Source organism: Thermobia domestica, chromosome 8 (genome assembly GCF_964235325.1).
Source record: "Thermobia domestica chromosome 8, izTheDome1.hap1.1, whole genome shotgun sequence".
NCBI classification, from domain to species: domain Eukaryota; kingdom Metazoa; phylum Arthropoda; class Insecta; order Zygentoma; family Lepismatidae; genus Thermobia; species Thermobia domestica.
In genome coordinates, this window is record NC_137461.1 from 246862778 (window position 1) to 246886551 (window position 23774).

The 23774-nt window shown below is 35.0% G+C and overlaps 1 protein-coding gene across 1 annotated transcript in view; it reads left to right on the top strand.

Moving 5' to 3' along the window:
* LOC145691990 (protein takeout-like) overlaps nt 1-23096 on the top strand; it is a 48947-nt gene extending 25851 nt beyond the window's left edge. Inside the window, exons 3-5 of the mRNA XM_081767288.1 lie at nt 13529-13662; nt 16210-16359; nt 22917-23096. Of these exons, the coding sequence (XP_081623414.1) occupies nt 13529-13662; nt 16210-16359; nt 22917-23071 (439 nt within the window). The 3' untranslated portion in view covers nt 23072-23096. The remainder of the gene's footprint in view (nt 1-13528; nt 13663-16209; nt 16360-22916) is intronic.
* Nucleotides 23097-23774: the final 678 nt, after the last annotated feature.

The following is a 23774-nucleotide window of genomic DNA, read 5'->3' on the forward strand; positions in this document are numbered from 1 at the left end:
AGAACCCTAAACCCGGATCAAGCAGTTTTGAACATGTGTGACCGGTGCCCTCTAACTTTTGGCTCGAGTCCGGACACTCGCTCCTCCGAAACTCAAATCCAGAACCTCGTGAACGATGTCCTTGCCTCCTAGACTTCACGACCTCCGAGGCCAGCAGTCAACTAGTTTTTAGTACTCAGATACAAACCACCTATCTTTCATGTTTCTGCACGGTGTTGTTATAATAATAATAATAATAATAATAATAATAATAATAATAATAATAATAATAATAATAATAATAATAATAATAATAACAATAATAATAATAATATAGTAGTAGTAGTAGTAGTAGTAGTAGTAATAGTATCATAGAAAATAATTATATTGTCTATGTAGGATACTTCAAGAAAGTACTTGAAACTACGAACAGCATTTGGCTCGTTTTGGCTCGACTCGACTCGGAACTACAGTCAAATTCGAGTCGAGTTGGAGGAAAATTTTCGAGCCGAGCTCTCGAGTTGAGTTCAAAGATGTCTGTTTCGAGTCGAGTCGAGTTTCAATGAAAACTCGCTCGAACTTGCTCGTGCCCATCTCTAGTTTTGGCTATTTATTTTATTTTTCTTTGAAACAATTTTGGTATTAGAACATGCAGGGGCGCTCTAAGCTATTATTCTTTTGCAGTGTTGCCAACGGCATATTATAAAAATTAATATATACATTTTTCTGAGTACTTTTACCATCTAAATATTTTATTTTCTATTAGTTTATTCCTTCAAACTTGCTAACACCTGAATATGCAACTTTATATTACACTAACACACACACACACACACACACACACACACATATATATATATATATATATATATATATATATATATATATATATATATATATATATATATATAAAGAGAGATAATCAGGTTTCAATAGTGATTGTAAAGAACTATGCTGCTGCACCTCTTGCCTACAACACTGACTAAAAACGCATATTTCATAGGAAATTGTCAGCTCGTTATTGTGTGACTGTGACTGTATGTGGGAATCTGCAGCAGCATTAGAACAATTGCAAATAGTGCTCTTCGCCAAAGTTCAATTGAGAAAGAACTTAAAAAACTTCTAAATGAATCTAACATAGAAGGTAGTGAGTTCGAATATAGCAAGGTGGAAATAACCCTGTCAAATTTTGATGAAAAAGACAGTGATTTGAACATTTTATTTGATAGTACAAATGGTACAAGTGGAAGCAGTGATACGTTTCTTGCAATGAATCCCTTGTAATGTTCATGATGTCGTAGTGGTATTAGTTTACAAAACTGACAGACAAGTCGCAGTTTGCTTACGTTTTATATGTTCATTCCATAGGTGCAAAAACCTGACGTTGTGCCACTAGAAAAAATGTAAATTTTGTTGGCAACACTACTTCTCTGGTGACATCCGCTATAGTGTCAAATGAACGTTCCTCATACTCTCTATGTTTGCGCAGAAACAAAATTTGAAGGAATTTCGCCATTTCAAGGATAACTGGGTTGGAATTATAAAAGATTAATCCTGAATTTATTTTAATACTGAAATAGGCCTATACCTCACTCTTAACCATTCTATCTCACTTTACTGCACCAGCGCCAAAATGCTTTTAGAAGCCGCCTTTATACACATCCCAGACAGCACAATGCACGTACAGTATCCGTATAGTACATGTGCAATTGCACGGATGCAACATGTGCATCATCTATATAAATGCACGCCTGTACATGTGATGCACATATACATGCCAGGTCCTATTCAACATCTTCACGTGCACAGAACATGTGCAATGCACACGTACACGTCCTGCACAAGTGATTTACACCTACCGCGCAGGTGATTTACAAGTAGCACGTATTTGATTTACATGTAGTTCACAGGTGATTTACATATAGGACAGTGGTGATTTACACGTAGCACACAGGTGATTTACACGCAGTACCCAGGTGATTTACATGTAGGACAGAGATGATTTACACGTAACACACAGGTGATTTACACGCAGTACTCAGGTGATTTACATGTAGGACAAAGGTGATTTACACGTAGCACATAGGTGATTTACACGCAGTACCCAGATGATTTACATGTAGGACAGGGATGATTTACACGTAACACACAGGTGATTTACACGCCGTACCCAGATGATTTACATGTACGATAGAGGTGATTTGAAGCAGTACCCAGATGACTTACATGTAGTGCACAGGTGATTTCCTCGTAGTACAGAGGTGATGTAAAAGCAAATTCGAGATGCAACGAAAAAAAGGAGTTTATATATTTAGTGTCTTACGCAGTAACACCGTCTATTACTGCAAAGACTTCACCTTCAAAGTATATAACAAGTAACTAATAATTGTCAGTGAGAAGTTTAGTTTTGGAGTTTATTATTTGCAACAAGCAAAGCTCTAGGTAGTATCTTTGACATGTTTGTCAAGTAACAAATAACGCAACATATTTTGCTGTAATAGGTCACGAAAATAATTTTGTAAACCTATGAACTGTCTGACTGTAGTTACATCAGTACAATGCTGCCACCTGTTGAAATTGTATCCTAGCTCAGTGGACGTTATGGAGTTTTTACAATCATTCAGCTGTTATTCGGCGAAAAATCTCTATAACGCCGCCTGGAGGAAAAACGACACCTACCAAAAATGGAGGTTACTTTCTGTTGATGAGAATGAGAGTAAAAGAATGAAAGTAAAATTATACATTTGCACGGTAATATGGACGTCTTATATACACGTGTAATAGCTCTGCAAATACCCATGTGCACACAAGGGCTTAAGCAACGGTAATTTAAATGTGCTTCATCCACGCAAATGCACATGTGCACATGCACGGCTCAAGCATGGGTTATGTACATGCGCTACATCCACGCAAAAGCACATGTGTAAATAACGGCTACAGCACGGGTTATATAAATATGTGATTCATCCATGCAAATGCACATGTGCACATAACGGCTTAAGCACGGGTTACTTACGTGCGCTGTATCCGTGCAAATGCACATGCGTACATAACGGGTTAAGCACGGCTTATATAAATATATGCGTCATCCATGCAAATGCATATGTGCACATAACGGCTTAAGCACGGGTTACGTACGTGCGCTGCATCCATGCAAATGCACATGTGTACACAACGGCTTAAGCACGGGTTATATAAATGTGTGCTTCATCCATGCAAATGCACATGTGCACATAGCGGCTTAAATACGGGTTCTGTACGTGCGCTGCATCCACGCAAATGCACATGTGTACATAACGGCTTAAGCACGGGTTACGTGCCTGCACTGCGTCCTCACAAATGCACATGTGTATATAACGGGTACAGCACGGGTTACATAAATGTGTACTTCATCCATGCAAATGCACATGTGTACATAGCGGCTTTAAGCACGGGTTCTGTACTTGTGCTTCATCCACGCAAATGCACATGTGTATGTAACGGCTTAGGCACGGGTTATGTAAATGTGTACTTTATCCATGCAAATGCACATGTGCACATGCACGACTTAGTCACTGGTTATGTACGTGTGCATAACCCACGTTAAGGGACATGTGCACATACACGGGTTATGCATATGTGCTTCATCCACGCAAATTCACGTGTACGGGTTATGTATGTGTTCATCATCCACACAAATGCTCATGTGCAAATGTACGGCTTATGTATGGATAGTGCACATGTGTCGTACACGTATGGGTTGTCTGGGATACTACTCTCTACTAAGTTATTATTGATCTGTTTAATAGTTTTTCTATGCAAACAACTAAAATAAATATGTCATAGTTACTGACATTAATAAAAATGGTAACTAAAACAATTACACACACACAATTGGCAACACTGTACTTAGAAACCTAGTAATAAAAGACAATAAAAGTATATGATGTCTTAGACAACCCAAGCTCATAAATCAGACAAGATAAATTATTTTCTGTGCCTAATAATTACCTTTATCCTGTGGGCCTCAGAGCCCCCCCCTTCCCCCGTTGATGTTCCATGTAAACAAAAAATACCTTGGTGTTCCTAGGATATTTAAATTTTTTAGGTATTTGATAGGTTATTTAGTTAATTTAATGTCAAGTGCATTTCTGTATTCTAACAACTGAATTATTATTGTTAATTGTGCAACAATGAAAAGTATGTATACATAGTAAAATAAAAATATAATCTATATATTCTCAATCAATATATGCGTATTCAAAACATGTTATTGGAATCGAAAGTACTAATAAATTTTAAATTGAGTTGAGTTGATTTTAGTTTAGCGTCCCTTTCAGCAGCGGGACTATATGAGACGTGGACCTACTGGTTAACGTGGAATCTGAACCCTATGAACTCCCGCCGGAAATCGAACCCGGGTCTCCCACGCCAAAGGCGCGTACGCTAACAGCTTAGCCACAAGGGAACTCTAATAAATTTTAAGTATTTTGGTTTTGATAAAATGTTACGGATGATGAGTATATGTTATCTTGAGCACTAAATTTATTAATAAAAAAAGAAAACTGTTTGTCCTATTAATTACTACTTTATTTATATGGTGTTCGATGTTGGAATCGGAAATGGTTGAATTCTATCAATTGCGGCCTGAATTCAGTGTTTACGGAAGAATTATAACTTTTTGCAGGGACGCTGGTCGATGCAGGAAACCGTTTTTCTCTATTTTTTGCTCTGTGGATTTCGACATCTAACAAAAACGGTTGAATTCTACCACTTCTGTTTTGAATAGAGGGTTGACCGAGATGATGCATTCTATAATTGGGACACTGAATAAATTGCAAAAAAAATTTATATATCTTAGTAGTTTTGCTCTATGCCAAGCAATCTTCCTAGTCGCTATCTATTACAGTTTCTGTTCCCTCGCTACTATTCTTTAAACTTATTTCTGCAACTTCCATTTTGAACAAAAGGTTAACTAAGAAGTTGGAATATTTTTCAGAGGTGTACAATTGATTTCATAAAAATGCTTTAGGATATATCTTACCGTTTATGCTCTATTAAAAGAAAATTAGAAGTACCAATAAATAGCTACAACTTCCTATCTTATTAGAATGCTATAGGTGATGATAGTATGTTGTCCTGAGATGCTGAATCGATTACCAACAAAGAAGCTTGTCGCTATGTATTAGTGTTTCTATCTTACAGCGATCAACATTGAAACAGAAAATTGTTGAATTCTACCACTTCCGGTTCAATAGGTTGTTAACTGATGAGGTGGACCTATTCTTGTGACACTGAATGAATTGCAAAAAAAAAAAAAAAAAAAAAAAAAAAGCAACAAGTAAAAGGAACATTTGTATTGTTGTTTCCGTTTTTGAAATCTCCGTTGATGTCGGTGAACATTAGTAAATTGGAATACTTTCTGGTTTTGATGCAATGTTGCGAATGATGATAGTACAGTATGTTCTCTTGAGATAATAAGTCGAGCTTCTTGCAACTGACTGTTTCATTCTTGTGGTCTACAGTGATCAACATTTAAACTGGAAACTGTTGTTTTCTATTATTTTCCGTTTAACGGATTCCACAAAAGTAAGTAATAAATAAATAACAAAGCTTCTCGATATATCTAACAGCTTTTGTTGTGATACCTCCGATAAACAGACCGACGGACAGACAGACGCTCTCAGACATATCCGTTCTAAAAGACTACCAACGTTTAGGCATAGCATAGTTTTAAAGTCTAGAAATGAAAGTTCTGAATAGACTGTGTTTAAATCTAGTCTGACGTTATTAGTCGTCATCTTCCAACTCACTAGTTACTTAAATGTGAATATATATGAGATGAGACTCTAGTTGTCCATATTAATGAGTTTTGGTCTTCGTCTGGATATGTAGAAATCGGGATAATTTGTGAAATTATTTTTTTTTAAAAAAAGGTTATACTCTAGACATCAACTTGACAAAAGTGCTCTCCTCTTCAAGTTTAAGTGCAAATCATGTAACAATTTGGCAACCGATATTTTTTTAATTATATAATCATCACTCATCACAAAAATGCCAGATGCAAGAAAAAACACCTCACTGGAGGGAAACGGGAGGAGAGATGAGCCAAAATTTTTGCCGTTTCTATTATTCACTATATCTCCGAAACCATTAGAGCTAGATCATCCTAATTTATTTATTTTGTTTGTGTAATTGTCTTCTACAATTTAGCTGTGGTGCATTTTTGAGCTAAATATAAAGCTTCCGTTGTTATTTCATTTTCAGAGAGAACTGGTTGCGCGTGAGGTCAGTTTTTCAGCCATAAATTCTTTACAAGATCGAATTCGGAAAAATGTTTCATCTGAAAAATTTTCTTCATTTTATGCTCTTTCAAAAAATGTATAACTATATTAGTGTAGGACTAATAGTGCCTGAGTTATAAGCAACTTTATTCTGTTGTGGACGAAACTGGTCACGCCGCGGTTCAGGAGTAACATTTCCACAAACGGTAGATATAGCAGCCGATGATATTTAATATATATATATATATATATATATATATATATATATATATATATATATATATATATATATATATATATATATATATATATATATATATATATAATCTTGTCTGTCTGCAAGTATATAATCCTGATGATTAAGTCTGTCTATAATCTAATTAAGAATATCCATTTTTAATATTAATTGAGACGCTTTTTTCTAAAGATAACTCTTGTCAAAATATTTTTTCTGAAGAATGAAAAGAGAGCTGTCTCTAGTACACACTTGAAGATATTCTGCAAAGCTGTTTCTTTATGTACTACAATGGTATTGAACGAAATAGAGCATGAAACAGCTTCCTAATTGTCTTCAAAGAGGGGATATGAACAATTACCATCCACCTTTTTTACATACCACCTTACCGTTTTAGTACTTACTGTAACGGTATGAAAAAAAGTAGCATAAGATGTGAAGACAAGTGATGAAGCTAGGTCCCTTCTTTTAGGAAAGTACAGCCTGGAGAGATTACTTACAACTAGTGATGCTCTGAAACAGCACATAAAGAGACACCATTACCAAGCAGCAACTTGGAAAACGCTGATAAGTGTGAGATTGATCTACCAAGGCCAGAAGACTCCGGATGGTACTTGAAGGACCAAATTCTGAAGCCAATTTTGAAAACATTCGAAGACATTCCCAATTCTTGTTTAGAGATTACCATTTGTAGTTGTCAGAAACCTGAGAGTGTAAGTTTGAAATGCAAATGTAAGAATCGCGGTTTCTTCTGCACTTCAACGTGTAGTTGTCCGAGCGAGTATAAACATTCAATATCAGTTAATGAACAGAGTTATGAAGAAGACTGAATGATGCCTTAAAGACATCACAAATTTGTTCATGTTTTTCTAATAAGAGTGGCATAGCATTATCGAGGACTAATTCTAGAAATCAAATAATTCTTTCCCTTGTGTAGAGATTTCTTAAACATATGGTTTCCTTGTATTACGTTTCTTCTTGTAGATTTATTGTAATATAGCAGCTGTACATAATAATAAGCAAGTGCTGCTTCTGTAAATAAGATTTGACATTTTTAAAACTGATCACTAGGCATATTTTATGCTTTCTTCTTAATGCGTCACAGTAAGTAAGAAATCTTTAAGTTTTACGTCCCACGTTTATGCCGGTTAGGCTAAAGGAGACGGTGATTATGAGAGATGAGTGAAATGGTGGAATGAAGAAAGTGGGAGGAAACGGGAGAACCCCGAGAAAACCCACGAGCACGGTGTTTGTCCACCACAAAGTTCACTTGGCGGGGGCTATGATCGAACCCGGGACCCCAAGCACCAGAGGTGAACGCTCTACCACTGAGCCACCGCGCCCCTTTGCGTCACAGTAAGTATTAAGAAGGGAAGGTGGTAATATATATATAAAGTGGATAGCAAATTGTTCGTGATTCTTCCTTGAAGGCAGTTTTGACACTTGGTTCCTGTTCTATTTCGTTCACTATCATTACAGTGCATAAATGAAAGGTCTTATTGCAAAAACAGCCCTTGCAAAAACTTTTTTTTTTATTTAAAAACATTAATAAAAAGCTGCATGTTTATGTGCTTTAGAAGGTATCAGAGACACGTATAAAGAAACAGCTTCGCAGATGTCTTCTTGTGTGTGCTAGAGAAAGCTTTCCTTTCATTCTTCAGATAAATTTTGTTTTGACAAAAGTTATTTTTGGAAAAAGTGTCTCAATTAGTATTAAAAATGGATATTTTTAATTAGATCATAGACAGACTTAATCATCAGTATTATATTTCTTGTAGACAGACAAGATTATATATATATATATATATATATATATATATATATATATATATATATATAATATCATCAGCTGCTATATCTATCCCTTGTGGGAAGGTAACTCCTGGGCAGCGCCGTTACCAGTTTCGCACTAAACAGAATAAATTTGCTTATAACTCAGGCAGTATTAGTCCTACGCTAATATAAATATACGTTTTTTGAAAGAAAAGCATAAAATGACAAAATACTTCTAGAGAAAACATTTTTCCGAATTCGATCTTGTAAAGAATTTATGGATTATAAAGTAACGTCACGCGCAACCAATACTGAGGGAAAATGAAAATAACAACAAAACCATTATATTTAGCACAAACATGTACTACTGTTAAATTGTAGGAGAATATTAGATAAACAAAATAAAATAAATTTGGGTGGTTTAGCTCTAATGGTTACAGAGATATAGTGAATAATAGAAACGGCAAAAATGTCGGCTCTACCCTCCTCCCGCTTCCCTTCAGTGCGGTATTTTTTCTTGCAATTTTGTGATCAGTGTTGGGTATATATTCAAAAATATCGGACGCCAAATCGTTACATGATTTGTAACAATCAGGGCTTAGAACTTAACTTTTAAGCCCCGATGCCTACACTATCATGATGTGTAATTTAAAATATTAATTTTAAAACGATGAAAATGAGACAAAATTTGTTATTATTATCTATAATAAAATATTAACTGCAAAGAAGAGCAACTTAATTCCTAATACAAAATTATTTCTACTGCAATTTTGAATCATTAATATGTTTGGCTCAGATAATAGTAACAAATTATTTTGTATTTTCAAGCGCTGTATTAATATTGTTTTCTAGTTTCTAGTGCTTTCGGAAGTCTGTTGAATTATTAAAATTCATTTTCTGCTTTTAAGTGCACTTTTTTAAAGTGTATTAGCTTAGTGTATTTTTTTTTCTTTTTGCCTTTTAGTTGAAGTAAGTTGATTTTATTTTAAGTTTGTTTAACTTGTCCATCTTTGATGTTCAAGATGCTTCTCGTAGCGGGTGACTAATTTCATACAAAATGAATGATAGCTCATTCTGACAAAAAGTCAAAGAAAATCGGCGTGTTAGCAGTATTGATATCACCACCTACCTTCATCATCTCATTGTCCGTCTCATTGGTTCCGTATCATATACTCTTGGTACTCAACAGGCTAAATTTGCAGTTGAGAAAGCTGTCTATAGACATTTTCTTAGCACCTTAATTGTAAACAATCCATTTTACTTTCCTGGTTATCTTGTACTCACGTATTGCACAATAAATGTTCATCGCCAGAATTGCAGGAATTATTTCCGTATTTTAAATAAGTTGTTAATTAATTACTAAAATGTTTAAATATTTCATACTTTAAATCTACCTTATTCACTTAATAAAACCAATATTGACATATCACCAACAGTTCTAAATATAATCCCCAACATACTTACACACATATATACATACTTACCGTGAATACCTATATACATACTTACATCCAAGTGAAACTGACAATCTCTATTTTTTTTCGAAATTGGTTAAAATATCTCTAAACGTTTGTTCTAAAATATTGTTTAATAAACAGATACACATAACATATTTCGAAAAAGATTAATCTTACTATATTTAAAAATTCATGGTCCTTATAAAATAATTAGGGGACTCTAAGTGTGTGGCATTTTTCCTGTATGTTAGACTAACGTATTTTTCATTTCCCATGCTGTTCAGAAACTCGTGAAACTTGTTCCTAGAAAGGTGAAGTTGTTGCATCATCAAGTTTCACTTCCGTTTGACTTTTGCTAAAACTTTTAGTGTCATGGTGTTGTCCTTGAATTGCGATGGTGAAGTCAGTCAAAAAAAAGCACAGCGTGTCATTTGGTTCACTGAGACTGAATCAGTGATCACTACAACGTATGATGCGAGATCTCAATCACCAGATAAAAGCATACGTTAATGGTTTAAAGAATCAGTTAAAATTAATCCGTTCCAATTTATCTGTTATGTTCTTGCAGCTATCAACAGAAGATGTCGTGGAAAATAGATTCACAGGGGACAAATTACTTGGCCTCTTTGAAGTACTGACGGGGTACGGAGAAGATCTGGTACATGTCAAGAAAATTTAAAATTTAAACAACCGCAAACACTTTGATGGTATAGTTGAAAATAAGGTATTTACAATCATATCCATCTCACCAGTCATGCTGAAATGAAATAAATTCGAGTATACTATATGCAAGAAAAGAAAAAATAAGAAAGAAGTTTCTTATTTGGGCTGTTTGATGAGTGTATGAAACTCGGGTTATATTTTACGTAGAAACTGTGTACATTTTAACATTAGTTTAAATTGGAATTTTATGAAATTCTCTTTTCTGCAAAGAAATAAATTTATTTTAAATTATTAAATCAATCCGGTTATTTGGCTATCGGAATCAGGATGACTGAAGTTCAGATAGAGTGGGCGTTCTTCTGCGTTCCATGTGCTATGAATCGGCGTTAGTGACATGTGGCATAACTTCACTCTGAACAACTTTGCTGCTACTATGTGGTCGTTCAATCACAAAAATGGTTATTTGATTCTGTAGAAGTTGGTCATTTGCGTCTTCTACGATTATATGTTATGGTATACTACGTTTCTTCATTGGAAACGCGGTGGCTAAGTGGTAGACCATTCACCTCCGGTGCTTGGGGTCAGTGCTTCGATCCTAGCTCGAGCCGTGTGGACTTTGTGGTGGACAAACATCGTGGTTGTGGGTTGTCTCGGCGTTCTCCCGTTTCCTCCCACTTTCTTCAATCCACCATTTCACTAATTTCTCATTATCACCGTCTTCTTTAGCTTAACCGGCATAACCGTGGGACGTTAAACTTAAAGATTTCATTTCATTTTACGCTTCTTCATCGTAATATGCAAATCGCTTGTTATAAACACACGATTAGCTAGTTTCTAGGTGTTGAAACAATATTTTGCATATATTCTGTATCATTTAAGCATTTTGGTTTAGGTTTTTATAAGTCTATTAATTATTTCACTTTTCTACTTGGCTGCAGGCGGCGGTAGTTGCAAACATAAAAAAATAAAATTTTCGTATGGTGATTAATAATTACTAAAGCAATTTGACCTTTGATTCAAACTAGAGTGGGGAGGGGGAACTATGAACGGCGGGCGACTCTGAACATATTAACGTTTGTCATTTGTTTCTAAAAATCGCCACCTTGAGTTTGGTAGAAAGGGGTGGAATTTGAATACGTTTGTTTGGTGAGCTAAATATTCATGCGACGTGCGGAACTCACGTTTGGTTTGGAGAGGAAAGCGAAAGAGACAAACACAAATGTAAGGATCAAGTAATAAAATAGCCATACTGTAGTTTGCGACCTTGTGTATATAGTGTGTAATTTCTATGAGAGACAGCACAGAACCACGTTGTTGATGCATGGAAATTTGGCGGGGATTTAGTCATGCCTGACTGCTACATGCTGACTGGTGCTGCCATCTCTGAAAAATGACGAACACTTAACCGATAACCTGCGTTGTGGGGCTACTCTGAACAGATTTGATGGGGTGACACTGAACGCAGCTTTGTATTGCTCTTATGATGTTTTACTGTACAATTTGTATACAGTGCCTTATCAGGGTTTCATGTTTCATTACAGCTGCCCAGAGACTACAAGAGAGTAAAGAATGGCACAAAATATGAACGATGGAATGGGCAAACAATGGCGCAAGCCTATGAGAAAATTAAAAAAAAAAACTATCCCTCTGCCAGGCTGCCGAGAAATACGAGATACCCGAGGGCACGTTATACTTGCTGTTGAAATCTGTCAGTAGGAGGTCACAAGGTGGTCAGCCCGTATTTGGGAAAGAAGAAGACGAAATGGCAAACTTGTTGCTCAAGGTGGCACGAAAAACTTTCCCTATAACAACGCAAAATGTAAGAAAAGCCGCATTTGACTACGCTGAAAAGAAAGCAGTGAAACATTTTTTTAGCAGGGAGACGCGATCGGCGGGAAAAGATTGGCTTCGATTGTTTCTCAAACGAAACCCTGAATTATTATTACGAACCCTGAAACAGCTATCTCTTGCAAGAGCAAAAGGTTTCAACAAGAAAGCTGTCACAGAATATTTTGATAAACAAAATAATAGAAGGCACTGGCACTGGCTTGGTCAACTCTCCGGAACACATCTACAACGTGGAAGAGACTGACCTTTCTTTCACCAATAAATCAGAGCGTGTCTTGGCAGACAAAGGTTGTTCAAATTCAGTGTTCGTAACATGCACCGAGAAAGAAAAAAAATTTCGTTAATTACGTGATGTAATGCTGCAAGCGCTTTCATTTCTCTGTCCTGGGTTATCTGCAATAGGTAACTGGATCGAATGTTCAGGATGCAGCCGTTGGTACCGCATAGTCTGTGTAAGCACTGGTGACGATGTACTTTTATCTGTGGACGATGCAGAACCAGTGCGTGAGCACATGTTAGCATTGCTTAGTTCTACGGGGTATGCGTTCCCCGAGGAGTTTTAATAAACAGTAGATATATTATTGATTTTGTTTTGACTTTAGTAAATCTCTTGCTTTGTTCTTATTGGACAGATCATTCATGCAGATTATTCTTCCCTAAAATATATACGTTTAGTATTTCTGCATATTTTTAGTGTTTTTTTAATGTTCAGTGTCATCCCCCTTCTTTCGTTTTACCTCTCGATCGTGGGTGACTCTGAACAAAACACATGTGTTCATTTCCACGCACGTAGCATCCATTCTATACCAGATATCGCGCAGTGCTTGCACCGAGTGTTGAACAACATATTGGGGTTTCGATTCTATGTAAAGTTTTTACGATTCGTTGCGAACCGTTTGCTTATAAGGTAAATTACCATGAAATTGTTCAGTGTCCCCCCACCCCATTATAACATGTACAAATTGTTACTGATATTATATCAGTAATGCATTGTGTACTCTTATATTCATTACTACTTTCGTTCATGTTAAGTTTACAAATAATAAGCAAAGCGTATATTAAAATATATTTTAATATTTTGGTAAAACCACAGCTTTATAGTCTTTGAACTTGCTTTGGAAACAGTGTGCTGAATAAATATGCTTGGTTCCGCCTCATTTAGACTTAGTACGCAATGGACTAGGTTTCCAAATTATTACCACTATTACTGTTATTACCGAAGATACTCCGACATATAGGTATACTAAATCTATCTTGTAATAGACCAAGAATTAATAAATAAAAAAAAAATATGTTCTTTTATATTGCAGAGTTGACCTAGATAATTTGTATTTTGAAATGAATTCTACAGTAGACGTAACAAATTTCCAAGGTGAATATGACGTCAATGGAAGACTTATGGTTTTACCAATTCAAGGTCATGGAACTACTAACACTACGGCCCGTAAGTAAAACTAAACCTCTAAATCACATTATTACTGATAAGAAAAAGTTATAGTTAAGGCAAGTTAGGAATATTCTGAGAGAAAATTGCGAAACACTTTATTTAAGGCATGTCAATATAATTTGCTGATTGACTAACAAAATGAAAGGTAAAATAGTTTAAGGTATAATTCTGTTCCAGGCAGTACGCAAAGGTACAGTCTACCGGCACCTTTTAGTGATAACGAAATATTTCTTTTTTTGTTTCAAAAAAGGAGTTGGTAAGAAACTTCGAGGATTCCAAATAGTAAATATATAGTTTTATTGAAAATCAGAGTTCTTTATTGTTTTTCCTTTTTTTTTTTTTTTTTTTTTTTTTTTCATTTTAGAGAAAAAGTTGAATCTATGTTCTTTCTTGAAGTCAGTTAATTGTATTCATGGACTAGAAATATTTAAGCTCTTCTGTTTCTCACTTGCGGGCAAGTCATCGCGTCTGCTCTTCCCATTCATTTTTCACAAGGTAACGTAAACCGTAAAGGTTCCGAACCGACCAGATTTTTTTTTTTTTCTGAAAACACTGAGCAACAAAATAATATCAACAAAACAAATGTGTTTGTCGCTGAAGTTCAATGGCCGTGAGACATATAAAGTTGCGGATGGGATTCGTGAGATAAATAAAGCAGAAAGCCTATTGAACATTATTATTATTATTAATATTATTATTATTATTATTATTATTATTATTATTATTATTATTATTATTATTATTATTATTATTATTATTATTATTGCCCTGAAAGTCATGCAACATTTAAACCTTTATGAATCTGAGGTCTAGCGTGCCGGCACGCTGGCTATTTTTAGAAACAAATCTCTCTCTCTCTCTCTCTCGATATATATATATATATATATATATATATATATATATATATATATATATATATATATATATATATGTGTGTGTGTGTGTGTGTGTGTGTGTGCGTGTGTGTGTGTGTTTCTTCACTTTATAATTATATTAATATTTTATGTATTGGTCTCGTTTTTAAGCCTTCCTTCATACTGAAGATGTTATTCCTTAATTTTATTTCTATTGTTTCTGTTAATACTCTGTAACATTTAATATATCCATCCATGGTTAACTCTTAGATCAAAGTCTTACAAATAGAATTGTGACTTAGAAGTGTGTATGTGTCACTGTTAGGAGAAGTCACACTATAAGTTTCTTATTTGGTATATAACAAGTCAAATATATACATAACAAGACAAATATAATCTTTTCCAAGAAAATAAAAACTATTAACTGCAACCAGATGACAGAATAAAAAGTATTACCTGTGACCAAGTCACAACGAACACCATCGTTTCGAATGCTATAACAATTTGTTTTCCATGATTCTCTCGAAAGTTATGCCTTATAGTTTAACCTCAACCACTTCATTTTTATTTCTCAAATCGGTTTGATTTATTAAATAACAAGTCTTATCTTTACACACAAAAATTACAGTATAAACTTTACATTATATCTATAGTAAAATTATGATATGTCTATTTTAATTACTTGATGTCAAAGGTAACGCGACTATTATACGAGGGTAAGTCAAAAATTATCTACACTTTTCATTCTACAGTTTCTTTTTTTTTTTTTTTTTTACATGAATGTTATACTATGCACATCATTTTTCTACGTAATCTCCCTCCTTATCAATGAACGTGGCGAAACGGTCAACGAGCTTACGTATTCCTTCGAAATAAAAGGTTTTCGGTTGGTCATGAAGCCACTTTTGCACCACATTTTGCACGTCTAAATCTGAGGCAAATCGGCGACTACGCAAAGCATTCTTGAGCATAAGTGAAAGTCGGATCCAGCTACCTCGTCGTGAGTAATTCTCCTATTCGCCAGAACCATTTCTCGAGCTTGCTGAATGTTGTCATCTGTAGTGGAGGTCGATGGCCGTTCTTCTCCCTCTTCATGCATTACACTTGTTCGACCACTTTTAAACTTCTCGAGCAACGAAAACACAATTTTACATGATAGTGCACTTCTTCCATATTGCGCTGATAGTCTGCGACGAATGCCTGATCCTTTGACCCCCTCCGACCAGAGGAATCGGATCACTGCTCATTGTTCCTCTTTGGTGCAAACTTCTAATGGAGCAGCCATGATATATCTGCAACAGAAGGAAGAAAAATGGAGGAATTAAGATCACATTTTCAAAGCATTACCACAACAGTATAACAATAAAATATGCGAGGACAGAAGACAAAGTGCGCAATGTAAGAAAAGTTATGACAAAAGTGTAGATAATTTTTACTCGCCCTAGTATATTGTAGTATAGTGTGAAAATGAAGGGAATTAGATGGCAGCAGCCGAGACGTGTTACTGTAGGTGATGATTGTTCTGGAAAATAATCTCTGCACTATATATTAAAAAAAAAAAAAAATTAAGAGAGGAAAAACATATCTAAGAAATGTACTGAATAATGCATGCAATTAATTTGTTCTTTGAATAGTTGTAAAAATTGTGGAAATATGCTAGTTAATAATAATAATACTTTTATATATGCAGTAAATTCAGACATTTACGCAAAGTTTCACACAGAACTAACAGAAAAAGAAGGACTTACGTACATGAAAGTGAAAAATTTCAAGTATCATATTGAGGTCCATGGAGGAAGCACAGAATTCACTAACTTATTTAACGGCAACAAGCTTCTAGGTAAGTCTTGTACTATAAATTTTGTGTAATCATGTACAAAAAATACATTAAGATAAGTAATATACTTCTATCTAGGATGAGAATCAGAACTCAATCTGTAGCAGATTGCTCTACATTACGCGTTCCGAAACCGATTATCCCTTACTTAGTATTCGTTTCAATTGATCAAGAACAAAGAATATTTCTCTAATTACGTCTAATATTTTCTGTTGCACTCTTGAAAGCAAAGTAATGTGAATAACTTTCCCCAAAGATTATATGATGCTTCAAGTAATATGTGAGTCTTATTATTCTTGTGTTTTCCTGTAGTTTACCTTGATTTGTAGGAAATGTTGATTTACATTTTAAGGTAGGATCTAACCCGCTGTATTGTATTCAATGCTTCGCCATTGCGAATAGAATCTAGGACCACGTGTACCAAAGAATGTCCCATAGATACTAGACTAGCGGAAAGAACTATATCTAAGAGACCGAATATTTACTAAGCATTTGGAGCTATCAATTCTTCTACTACCCGTACTCTTGGGATTCAGATTGATACAGTATTCTTAATTCTAATATTTGCAATGTGTTTTCTGCTTGCTTTACACGTTAGACTCAAAAAAGCTTGAATATCTATATACGAAACATGACATGGGACTCATCTTGTATCGTTGTGCCGATTTTCATGTTTTTGATACTGACCATAGCTTTTCATCATTGCAAATTTTTGACAACTAAGACGGTGAAATGAAATAAAATGAAATTTTGAGTTTTACGTCCCACGATTATGCCGGTTAGGCTAAATGAGACGGTGATGATGAGTAATGAATGAAATGGTGGAATGAAGAAAGTGGGAGGAAACGGGAGAGCCCCGAGAAAACCCACGCACACAGTGTTTGTCCACCGTAAAGTTCACTTCACGGGGGCTCGGATCGAACCCGGGAGCCCAAGCACCAGAGGTGAACGCTCTACCACTGAGCCACCGCGGCCCCCCAACTAAGACGGTGTATGGAGGCAGATGGCGTGTACAAATAAGCAAAAGTGGCAAATATGAGCGTTCTGTCTATAGTTTTCTAGCTTGTTGAAATTGAATAGTTCCATTCTTAAAATCTTTAAGCCCAAATTCGTCCGTTATCTCTATTCGGGTGTCCAATCCATAGTTGTCTGAGTAGCATGTTATAATAGTAATCCTGTCAGTGCCGATTAAGTTCAAATTAGGTCCAATCAGCGTGCGTAGTGATGAGTGAGAGTGAGAAGGGAGTGACTTATAAAAGCAGAAACGACAACTATTAATTTCAAATCCATAAATTTCGTAGTCGCTGAGATGATCAATGGAACTTCCGACACCATTTAAGTCCAAGTTCAGCGTCGGGAAAAGGTACAAGTGCTTTCCATCAGGCTATTCTTCCCGTGCGAGGAACGGGTATTTTAACAACTTTTCAAACAATAATCTGTCTTTGTGTCATCACTAGACAATTAATTCTGTAGCCACATCAAACAACATGTTGATCCTTCGTGGTTAAGCGGTTAGCATACGTGCCTTTGGCGTGTGAGATCCGGGTATGATTCCCTGTGCAAGCTCATGTGGTTCGGATTCCACGTTAATCTGTAGGTCCACGTCTCATATAGTCTCGGTGCTGAAACGGATGTTAAACTCAAAATCAACAATACAGTAGTCTTAGAGCAGTCATCTCCAACTGACCAATGTATAATGTAGGCCTACGCTTTCACGACCTGATAGAGCAAACGGTACAGTAAAGAAGGGGAAAGAGACGGTGTAGATAAATTAAATATAGAAGTATTGGTAGTTCAAGAGTAGTCATGACTTGACGAGAAGTGTATCCATAAAATCATGTACTATGGCATTGATATATTTCTTTCTCTTTCCATTGGTTTTTATCAACACCAAGTTTTCAGCCTGCTTGTTGTTCCCTACGTAGTAAAGTGATTTACACTATTAAGGAATCAGCACTAGGACGTCATACAGCCTCTAGTCGGGAATGACTATCTTATGAGTTAAAGTAATTAGACGATTGAAGAGAATATTAATTCGTATCTGGAGATGTTATATGGCCAGTGGATATAAACTTTATCTTTTTTTTTTTTTTTTTTTTTTTTTTTTTTTTGCTACTCCTTTAAGAGTAGTGCATACGAAGCAATTTTCCTTTTCGATCATAACAGATTTGCTTGGTGCAAATATCTTCTAAAAAGCTTGTAACATAAAAGACTATTAGTTCTGCAGAAATAACATTATTATTAATAAATGAGGAACTAACTAAATGACCGTTCGTCATAGAAAGACTAGAGATTATTTATGTGAAACGTTCTAGTGCATATTTAACTTTTGTCTTGTTTCAAAATATTTGTTGAAACAAGTTTGATTTCACTGGAGTTTCGTAAACTTTAACACAAATGTTCCTAAATAACTTTTTCTTTAAAATTTTTTCGCAGTCTCGAAATTTAGCAAAATCGACTTCTTGCATGAGATATCCATAATAGTGTGTCAAATATATAGTAAATAGATTTCGTTGCTATATGCTGAGCGCTTCGAAAGAAATTTGTAACAGTAATGGTAAATCTTTTAACCAAACTACGTATCCGTTGAGAACAAATAGTACTGTACAAACCCAATGTTACACACAGCTTACGATAAGTAGTCTTCTGATGAGTTTTTTATTTATTTTTTTTTAGAAGAGATTAACAAAACGCGAAGGATTGCAATTCTTATACATGTAATAAGATGGTGCCGTATCTCGAAATCCCAGACATGAGGCTTGGTCGAAGACTAGACACACGAGACTTGGAATACAAACTTCTTATTCAAAACAAGTGGGCGAACGTTTCCGGGAATTAGATCACAGTGTTTTCCGAAAGTCCGCTTTTAACGAAAGAAGAAGAAACAATTTCATTTTTTTTCTTTTTTTTTCTCAGTACATGCAAATCACTTCAAAGTTGTCAGTCTTATCGTCAGGGGAAAAGAGAAAATGAATCATTTGAAATGAGATTTTGGGCACAGTTATCACTTGGGCTTTATGGGTTTTATCGTTTCAATCTAATTAAATTGCGTATTCTAAGGAGTGGAAAATTGCTTAATTTTTTAGAAAGGAAAGAAGACATAAAAGTATTGTGGCCGTGCCGAGAGCACAAACAGGGAGTGTTGCATGAGAAGCGTGGTAACAGGTACAGAAAATGTGAAAGTCTCGATGTGAATGAAGTCTTAGATAGCCATAGGGTACATAAAATATATATACAAAAGAAACACCAACGCAAGGTCAATAATGGTATCATAATACAGAAAAAAACCTTTAAGATACGGAAAAGCTAATAGAAAGTTAACTACTTCAACCTAATGAATAAGACTGACAATATGGTCACTATAGACCACATTATCACCCAAAACTTGGTATTATTCCCTAAAAATGTTTTTTCCTAGATCTCTAAAGATTCATTATTCTAGACGTTCTGCAAGAATATGCCGAACACTCAGTGGTGGTGCGCACACGATGGTGCGCAGAGACTCACTTTCAAGTAGTCTGCCCATGTCGTGATTTTTTATGGGCCACCTGTCACCGCGATTTCATTTGTCTTATCCGTCATCCGTTTAGAAAGTTCATTTATGCACGCTTTTCGAGATGTCTACCTGCTTAACATATTCTTTTGAACCTTGTTGAGACATAATCACTTGAGTTGTACCCACGCAGGTACATATACAGAATTTCATTTCGGGGCGGGCCTAAATTCAACGCGAGAATAAATTATATTAAAATTTGCAAAATCATTCTTAAAATTACACTACATTTAGAGAAACATCGGAATTTCCGTAGACCTACCCGAAACGAATATTCCTGCTGTCATGTTTCATCACATCAAAATCATTAAATATCATAAACTTCTCTCTTCTTTAACCCATTTGATATGATCGTGAAATATTAAATTTAAAATTTTCTTTATTTTCATTGTGTCAACTACAAACATTCCCTTCTGTAATTATGAAACCACACACAACATACCGAAAACCCTTCATATAGTAGTTTTGACAATGACTTTCTGTAGCTTCCTGGCACGTCGTTCCATACGTCACGGATATTGTACGATACGACGTACCTATTTTAACGAAACATCCGGGCAACTCTCGCTTAGTGTGGGGAAATCCCTTGTGCCGCTGTTTAAAGAATCTAAATCATGCATTTTTGATACAGCAGTTCACAAGATTAAGACGATAACATGCCATCTGAGCTCAATGCCTAGTAGTTTTCGAGATATGCACCTCCAAGGTTCATTTTCTAACGATTTCGGCAGCCTGTAATTCTGAAACCACTCCATTCCGGGTAAATGTTTACTGGTATTTATGTTTTGCTTCCATATATATACAGTATATATATATAGTGTGTGTGTGTGTAAGAGAGAGAGAGAGATAGTATATTCACCTTCCAAATTTGATTAGAAATAGGTTGTATATTATTTAGACGTTAAATTAATGAACTGAAGCTGACATTGATGCTTGGTAATATCGATATATTATTGGCAAATTAAAAGCAATAGTTATATAGTTATCTTGCAGTTTTGTCGAAGATCTAAGCTACGTTCTACGAACTTCAAAATGGTACTACATTTGTTAACGTTGTTCATAATTCACATTTGTAGACTACCTTTGAAACGTTGCATGAAAATCAAACTTCCAGTCATTCTGCAGTTTACCCACGTTCTAAAGTCAAATACATGATTCGTTATTTTTTCAATATTGCATGTCCGTTTTTATGGTTATCGACTATACTATTAGAAACCATTATCCAGAAAAGACTTGACAATATAATATCGCAACCTCGTTCTCAAATTTAGAAATAATAAATCTTTCTTGTATTGGATTTAAGTTTAGTGCCCCATTTAGCAGTGTGGAACGTAGACCTCATCTTAACCTCGGATCCGAGCCACAGGAGATCTCGCCAGAAACTGAAACGAAGTCTCCCATACCAAAGGTGCGCTTGCTATCGACATAGCCATGACGGACCTCCAACTATTACTTGTAAATAACAGCAATTTTCATTCAAAACGAAAGATGGGTCTTGAACACTATGAACGAGGTGGCCCATAAAAATTGAATTTTATTCTCATTATTGTATCATCTTCCGAATATACTGTACTAGAATTACACAGAACTATTTGTTTTAGAAGGAACTTTACAAATAAATTTATAAGTATGTTATCCAAGCGATAGTAGAGTGGATAATACAGGTATTAAATCTAATATCAGAAAGAATTATCTGAATATTCACAATTAATACACCACCCTTTTTGTGTCGTTTATACAATGAATTGAGTCATATTGTAGATTTGATAAGGACTTATTTCCATAAAATATCAAGGTAATCATTGCGGTAAAGACCCATGTATTTTGGCATTAGATGAAAATTCAAAACAACTAACTAGGAAACTTATTGGAACGATGCTTTAAACATTTGGTCACGATACATTTGAAAAGTGCACTTTCGAGACTTGTATACATAGGAGTAAACAGATTGAATAAAGTTGAAGAAACACTGCTTAGGCATATGCGGTGTTCAGAGCACAAGGAAATCAAGTCAGATTGCCAGAGTTGTGCGAGAAGAGACATAAAACTTTTACATGAAACGATAACATTCTTTTGCGCAATATTAAAGTTATTTACAATATCTGGACAACAATCCTTTAATACCAGAAAGGACGTTCAAGCCAATATTTTTAAGACGAAAAATGTCAAAAATGACAAAACAAATGTGGACTTGATTCTCTTGTGCATTGAATGGGCAACATACAATTTATGAAACGGTCAAATCTTCAGTTCATATTTTCTCGATCACAGGACTTCACTACTGGCGTAACTCGAACTTGGAGAACACACCCAACATTCTTTTACATCTGAATATCTCCAAGGAAAATAACTACTATATTTTACTGAATATGAGCAAAAATGCCGTTAGCAGATTTTGAGAAATTTGACCGAAACACACGTGCAAACTATTATTAAACACGCACACAAGGAACTACATCTTGCGGATTTTAATATGAGGAACGTCTTAGACCCCATTGTAGGGTTGAGAGTAACATGTGAAATAACAGATTGATACCATATTATAGTGTGTTAACGAACTATTGGCTTATACACTATGGAAAAAAAATTACTAGTATCGTTTTCAAGAAAATTGCATTTATTTCATCCTTCAGTTAATTGCTTCTAGGGATAGGGAGAAAATTTCGATCAGAGCATGTTGAAAATTTAAAAGAAACTTTAAACATTAATGTGGTTACATTAAGTGATATGGCCTCAAAATGAGTATTCATACATCTGAACAAATGGCGGACATACTTCCATAACACACTTGTTCATAATTTAGATGCCATATAATGTTAAAATTCGTTGAAATCTCAAGTTTGAATCTTTCAACATCACTATACATTCTTCTCTCCCTTCGTAACTCGAAGTTAAAAAAAAAAAAAGTATTTAAACAGCAAGCTTAACAACATTCTAACTTTTTAAAACTTGTTATTCATATGTGATTTTAACTTGTGCATTTTCAACCTTTCTTCTTTCGTTTCAGGAAATACACTGAACAAGTTTATGAATGATAACTTCCTTGTACTATGTGAATTTATGAGTCCAGCAATTGACAAAGAAACTGGAAAGTTAATTCAGAACTTAGTTCAAAATATTTTCAACACTACAAATTTCGAAGAGATGTTTCCTCGGGATTAAAAACACATATTTTGTCATATGTAAATAACGGTAATAAAGTTGTTTTGCAAAACTATTTTTGTTGGTATTATTATATGTAATTAAACTACAGTAGTTTCTAATGAGTATTATTTTATTATGAAAACAGTGTGAATGCTGTATGCTTTAAATTGTACGGAAAACTAAGAAGATCAGCTTTGAAGCTTAGCAAATTCATTTATGTGTAGATATATCGTTTTTGTGTTCGAATAAATATTATCTGATCTCATTCCACTAAAACATAAAGTTCAAAATTACGGATTGTTTATACCATACGTGTTTAGCTCATAATACCTAAATAAATGTTCAAACCTAGCTACACAATACTTGTCAGAGAGACAAACATTATGGTTCGAATAGGTTTAGAGAAACAAATGGCATGGTTGTTTGTCAACATACGAAATGAGGGTATGCGAATGACTTTACACATTGAAAGGGAATAAAGCTAAAAATAGGGATTTAAAAGAAGCGAGTGGTTATGGGTTTGCTCTCAACTATGAACTGGCAAATGTCAATTAGTTGTCGAGAATATTATGGTATCAGAATAAATATTGTTAAAGAGGATTAATAGAAGACTAAGTGATATCTTACAAGACAACTTTACTTCGGCGCTGGTTAACCCTTTTAGGACTTTTGCTAACTTTTGTTACTATAGGTTAGTATAGTCTTTGACCTCTTATTTAGA